General features: G+C 37.8%; 1 protein-coding gene and 1 long non-coding RNA gene across 5 annotated transcripts in view; one reads left to right on the top strand and one right to left on the bottom strand.

Annotated features, from left to right (window-relative positions):
- LOC118600034 overlaps positions 1-2,578 on the bottom strand; it is a 14,679-nt gene extending 12,101 nt beyond the window's left edge. The window contains exon 1 of one of the 4 annotated variants that reach the window (XR_004949606.1): positions 2,240-2,578. This is a non-coding gene — a long non-coding RNA (uncharacterized LOC118600034). The remainder of the gene's footprint in view (positions 1-2,239) is intronic. The other 3 variants (XR_004949604.1, XR_004949605.1, XR_004949607.1) reach the window with 3 other exon arrangements.
- Positions 1-4,252, top strand: part of si:dkey-183c6.7 (urea transporter 2) — an 18,521-nt gene extending 14,269 nt beyond the window's left edge. The window contains exons 6-9 of the mRNA XM_024287653.2: positions 816-950; positions 2,023-2,072; positions 3,026-3,209; positions 3,296-4,252. Coding sequence (XP_024143421.1) covers positions 816-950; positions 2,023-2,072; positions 3,026-3,208 — 368 coding nt within the window. The 3' untranslated portion in view covers position 3,209; positions 3,296-4,252. The remainder of the gene's footprint in view (positions 1-815; positions 951-2,022; positions 2,073-3,025; positions 3,210-3,295) is intronic.
- The last annotated feature ends 2,486 nt before the right edge of the window (positions 4,253-6,738 follow it).

Here is a 6,738-nt window from a genome sequence, read left to right as displayed (position 1 = left end):
CTGATGTAGAACGAGGGGAATGAACATGCTGATAAGAGGAACATTCAGAGGAAACTAAGTTGCAGAGAAAGAGAGGAGGAGAAGAAAAGAAGAGTAAAGCTTGTGGTGACGGGGGGAACAGGGTGTGGTCAGTGCGCCTCAGGACCTGACGGCTAAACCGCAGCTTCCATCGGCTTTATGAGAAAATCAATCAGGAAGTGGCCTGAGGTTCATCCCAGTTCTTCCAAGCATTTAAAATGTAAAAGACTGTACGCTTCCCGCAGGAAGTATTTTGATATTTGCTCAAGAGTACGCGTTAGTATGCCAAATAGTTTTCAGCAAAAGTTAAAATCTGTGGCATCAAATCAAGTCATATGAGCTAAAATAGCTCAAATATGTACTTAAACTGACTATTTTTATACTCCATCATAACCATACACAATTATTTTATGAATAAATGTAAAACATTTATTAATTCGTGTTGCATCATAAACATGATTTTTAAAAGGAGATATTATTTTTGACTTCTTTGTTAATTTCAAGAGAGAAATGAAGATTGGTTTCCATAGTAATTAATCACATTCCCTCAGGGCTATTACCAAGAAAATACCAGGAAAGAACTGTTAATCTATTATGTGTTAAACAAGTGCTGACAAAATCAATCTTTTCCTGCAAACAGAAACATTTTCCATATTTGGTCAAAACCAGGTTTTGTTGTCATGACAGCAGGTCACAAATGTGATGATGCATTGCCCCCTGGTGGTGTACAGCAGCTCTGCAGACTTTTTTTCCAATTTGCCAGTAATTGTGACATAACGTTGATTTTTTTTTCTCAGGTTTATCGGTGGCGGTGCGTCACCAGTGCCTGTACTCGGGGTTGTCCGGGTTTAACGGCGCTCTGGGCTGCATGGCGGTCGGCGGACTCTTCTTCACTTTCAGCTGGAGGACTCACCTCTTTGCCATCAGTAGCGGTGACACAAATACACATCCACATACGCATATATTTGTTGATTTCTTAAGGAGAGGGGGGGGGATGCAAACCTTACAGATAATTTAGAGCTGTTTTGAGTCAGAAATGGAGCCAGTGACGGTTGTTTTTCTGTGGAAAATCTCACAGCTGACTGGCAGAGTCAGCAGAGAAAAAAGGCTTGTTGTTTGACTCTTGAGTAATCAAAAAGCCATCGTTCACACGTCACCAAATCTTCTTTCTGCTAAGCCAGTTGGAGTACTGAATCATTCATATCCTTTTATGGTAAAACAAAAAATAAATAAATTCCAGAGATATTATAGACCACAGTTAAATAAAAAAAAAACTGCAATCAGAAATCCACCACATTCCAATTCCATCACCTCCCTCCAATTAAATCCTGTACAGTCTTTATTATGTCCTACAGAAGTCATGGACTGCAGAAACCTCATTGTTTTTGAAAATTCTTCTTTCTAACTGCATCTTAGAGCGAAAATTTCATCCTTGCCACATACTTAAAAACACACTAAATTTTGCGTGTGCCTAGTACCCGTTGAAAATGAATTTTCAATAGAGTGTAAGGCACCGCCCAAGAAATGATGGCATCATAAAGAAAAATGTTTGGGTTAAAATCTCCTATGAGGCTCAAAAAACTAATACAAAATCCACTAATGAAACCAAAACCCACATAGAGGATATCAAAAGGAACATTTGAAATTGTTAAGGGATGTCTTGGCCACAAAGTGTGAAATTTGGTGAAGTTCACATTTTCCCACAATATAGGCAAAACATTTATACACTGTTTAGTTTCAACATTTAAATTATTAGTTTTCATCTAATTCAAATTTTGAATTGATGGCTTACTCACCTCATTTTTGTATTTGATAAAAACTAATATTTAAAATGTAAATAATTAATGAACTTTTTTTTATTGATCCAGTGTTTCACTTTTTACAGTGTATTAAATGAATCTAATTGAAATCCATTAATTTCCCACAAAAAATAAATAAATAAATATCAGTTTAAGCAGTGTTTGTAGACATCACCTAATAAAATGTATTTTTGTTTGCTTGCAGCCTTCCTGTCTGCGTACTCTGATATCGCTATGAGTAACATGTTGGGAGCGGTAAGTACTCATTCTCTGTAGCTGAATAATTTTGTAGGCTAGCTAGGTAATATTAACTAATTGTGTGTCTATTTGTACTTTATTCATACAAAAACGAAACACAGTTCACCTACATTTTGAATTTTTGTCCCTTAATAAATGACAAAGTTTGGTCAAATCAAACTTACCTCTCAAAAGCAAATTGTTTTGGGGGGAAAACTCTTGGTAAAAAAAGCCCCTCAGTCTTCTTCTTGGTCGGTGTCTTAATGCAGACTATATGTAACTACTGCCATCTACTGGATTTGATCAAGTACTACAATGTAAATGGAAATACTTGAGCAGTGTACTAAATGTTATATATTGTGAGGCAGACAATTCTGATGTGCTCTATGTATAGATTTTAAAATACATTGATTAAGTAAATATTTAAATGTCAGTATCTTTAATTTACTGAATAATGCATTTGATTAATTTATCCAATTACTGCCTCATATTAAACTGTCTCTCTCTGAGGACCATTATTAAGAAAAAAGAGAGGTTTAAAAATTCTTATTTTAAATAGATTGTTAAAAAAAGAAAAAAAGCATGTATTAAAATATATTCTTTAACTTAAATAACTGTTATTTCTACAAATTCTTTTTTTGGTAAGACAGGGAAAGGTTGGATATCTTTAAAGTTTTAAAGATTTTACTTGCTATTAAAAAAAAACTTTGTGAATGCCTTAGAAGTTTAAATAAATAAACTATATTTTATTTTTATTCTATTAAGCTTTGTTTTATTTTTGTTTAAATATTGGTTTACACAAATTCTCAACCTCCTAAATATGATAAATGGTTTATATATTTAACTTTTATTATTACCAAAACATATTATGCAATGAAATAATTTTATATCATAATTTAGGTCAAAAAGCTTTAAAGTAATATGATTTAGGAGATGTTCTCTATCATTTTTGCCTCCATCTTTTTGTCTAGTTGGGTCTCCCAGCATGCAGTTGGGCAGCCACTCTAACAGCCACACTCATGTTGCTGCTCACCGGTAGCTTAGCAACGTACCGCATCCCCATCAGTCGAGTGAGAGCCCCTGAACGCAACTTGTGCTTCCGCAGCCAATGGGAAGCCGGCAACACAGCGGATGGAGAGAGCACAGATGTGTAACGTGAGCCCACGTCATGAAGGAGAGCTGAGAGTGTTTGAGTGAGGAGAACTGGAGCGCGTTAACATTTTTGTTCTGCTCTTTTTCAGAGTCATCCATCAGGTCAGAGGGTGGAAGCACATCTTCAGGAATGTGTTGTAAACATTGACAGTATGTGAGAACTGGACTGGGTGACCCCTCACATTCCAAACAGGAAGTACCTGCTAACTCCAAGAAGCCAAAATCCCATAGACTTCTATTGTCAGAATAACAATTCTTCCTCAACTATCTTTTTTTTAACATGTTCTTGTTAATCCTATTCTTTTGTAGTTCAAGTTATTCAAGTTATAAACTGACCAATCAGAAGCCTCATTAAAAATAGGTGGTCCCTAGTGAAAAATGAATTGGATTAATTTAGTTGGAGCAGCAAGAAAGTCATTCTCATATACAGTCAATGGTTGTAAATGTTTGTAAAAAAAAAAAGAAGCAAAAGACAAATTTAACTCATATTTTTTATTATTAAACATCAACATTGTTGTTTCAGTAGTTTGCCACCTTTATTGTCGACCGTTGCTCATCATCAAACACATTAACCAAATATAAAAAAAATAAAATAATCATTAAAACTGTTTTGACAAACAAAAACAAAGTGGATTCAATGTAAAAAAAAATGTTTAAAAATTACAGTTTTATCATTTACATATAAAAAAGTGTGGCTTTTACCATTCATTTTAACTGAAACCATTTTGCAGAAACTGCACTGGCTCAATGTAAACAGACGTTAATTTACACAAAAACTTTTCTAATTCCAACAGGGATCAGCTTATGAAACTATTAAGTGTGGTTGGCTTTAAAACACTATTGCTAATTTCGGTGATTGAAGTGTTTCTTTTTTTGTTTAAAGAAAAATAAAAAAGGAATTGATGAATCATCATTTTTCCACTCACAGTGCTTCCGTTTCAGGATTTGAAAGAACTTTCACCAACCCTGTTTCCGAACTCTTCACCAAAACCACAGACGTTTTTAACATGAAAGAAACTCATTTAAAAATGACTCAAAGAAAAAAAGAAAAAAAAAATCTACACTTTGGTGTAGAGACACATCTAACAGACCTAAACATTTTTTGCTAAGAATTTTATTCCCATCATGCATTTATTTTTTTTGTTGTATTTTTTTAGTTAATCCCCACATTGTTTCATCAATAAGCACCTCACAGACCTTTGTTATCAAGAGTAAAAAAAGTGCCTTTAAGGCGGTGATCGATCAAGCACATTTAAAGAAAACGGTAAAAATGAACACCTGCCTCAGACAGTTGTCTTTTTTAGCTTAAGTATAAAGGAAGAGACATTCAAAGTCCTACATGTGTGTAGTTGAGGTTGGGTTGTGAGTGTTGTGCTTCGTTTGTGTGAATCGGGGCGTGATCGACTGTATGCTTCATCAGGGTTCTGATCGGAGGGAAAATGACACATCTGTTTTCATCTGTAAAGCCTTAGTCACTGGGTTTTGGGTTGTCCAGGCCCGTGGAGGGTTACAGAGAGGACTTGCTGCATCTTAAGGGGATTGTACATGTGGCTTGAGGCTCGTATAACCACCTTAAGAGGCGACATAAACATGGAACGTACAATTCTTGTGTATCATCAAGTATTTGTAAGGATAATGTACTTATGCCACACTTGTGGTGTCAGTAAGGTGCGAGTACCAGTCCCCTAAGGGCTTGTTTTCACTCAGAGGTCTAGTCCGGTTTGGAGTGGTACGGTATGGTCCAGTTAATTCTGGCAAGCGCTTCCACTCAGTTAGGCCTCATAAGTGATTTGTTTTCACGGTGCATGCATGGTGTACACAGTTAGCCAATCATTGCGCCAATGACTATAAAAGCAACAACAATGGAGCTCGTCTTTTTATTGCTTTACTTCAGGTACATCATGTATAGGATGGAAAGGAATGTTTGCAGTTCCACCACAGACCAGGCCTTGCTGCTTGTAGACATTTTCAATATAGACTCATGACCAAAAGAGTCCACAAGAAACAGCAAATACCCGAATGCTTAAACGTTGGAAACGTTAGCTTAAATGGTAACACAACAGGGCAGTTTGAGGCAAACTCCAAGCTGGGGAGATGTCGACAGTGAGGTTAGCTTTAGGTAAAAGTCACTGCGTCTTCAATATGGAGAGTGGTACCGGGCAAAGTGATGCCAGTTTCACCACAGAACTTTCTGTGAGATTGAGGATTTTTCTTCTACACCTTCTCCCGAAGCAGATGCTCATGGTCTATATTAAGCAAACAATCCAGAATGAAACGTTAAATGCAAATCCATCACTAGGATGGAGTTCACTGGATTCAAAACCAATTGCATTAAACCACTGCTCCCTAACTTCCAAGTCCACTGAAAAGCTTTGTAAGCCAGTAGATTTTTGATGACACCTATGAGCCATGCTAATGCTAACACGATAACGACAGACTGTTACAAAAACAAAGATGGGTTTTTATACTGGAGCTGCAGAGCATGATGACGTAAAACTGTTAAGTGACATGACAAATTTAACTCTAATACCTCATTTCAACCTGTAGGGGGCAGCACACAGATGGTTTTAGACTATAATTTCAGGAAGTTTATTTTAAATAGGCAATATAGAGGTGAAGTCTTTGTTTGTGCTTACCCTTTAAATTAGCGCTATGTTGGTGCTTGTTAATGTCGTCAGCACTTTCTGCCAATCAACAGGTGGCTACAGCAGCTCCACCCCATACGTTCCATTCCACTTTTCAATGGACCTAAAATCAATGGGGGCTCTCAAGAGGTACGGTTGGACCTGACCGCTCAGTGGAAACAAGGATTTATTGTGCCAATGCTCTACAGACAGAGTGTACAGGTTTTATGATGGTGTCTGTATATAACTTATAGCTAGACTGCATGCAAGTAGTGCACACTTATCACTAACAGCACTAACAGGCTCCTTGTGCAGTTCCCAGAATTTGGGGGGGATTGAAAAGATGAAAAATCTGTGCAACACACCTGCGTCTAACCTACTTCTTCACTCTTACGTACTAATGTGTTCATGACCTCTCTGTCTGCAGCATGCCGTTGTAAAAAAATGTGCATGACTTTTTCTCTCACCAGAATCACAAGCTTAAAATCTTGTAACGAGCCACCTGCGTTCCCCATCCAGGTTTGCCTATTTTCATCCGTAACGGCAGTTGTGACTAAGGCTTTAGACCAGGGGTCTCAAACTCGCGGCCCGCGGGCCATTTGCGGCCCGCAGGATGATGATTTGCGGCCCCCGTCTTCATATTAAAGATTACTGTTAGTGCGGCCCCAAAGGCTGATATGAATGACACTTGTTATGTGCAGAGCTGAATGAACCAATCACAGTGATGTATATGACTCTGGAGGCGGGACATCGGCGGTCTGTCCAGTGCCTCTGTCTATCATTCATTCCCTCCTTCAATCAGCTGGGCGGAGGAGGAGCCAGGAAGCACAAACGCGATTTCTCGTGCCCCGCGCGGGGAATTTGCTGCTCGCGGCTCGTCTAAAAATGTGTTTCTGTCGCCGCGTGTC

The sequence above is a fragment of the Oryzias melastigma genome, linkage group LG18, assembly GCF_002922805.2.
Source record: "Oryzias melastigma strain HK-1 linkage group LG18, ASM292280v2, whole genome shotgun sequence".
NCBI lineage: Eukaryota > Metazoa > Chordata > Actinopteri > Beloniformes > Adrianichthyidae > Oryzias > Oryzias melastigma.
This window is presented reverse-complemented; position numbering and strand designations above follow the sequence as displayed.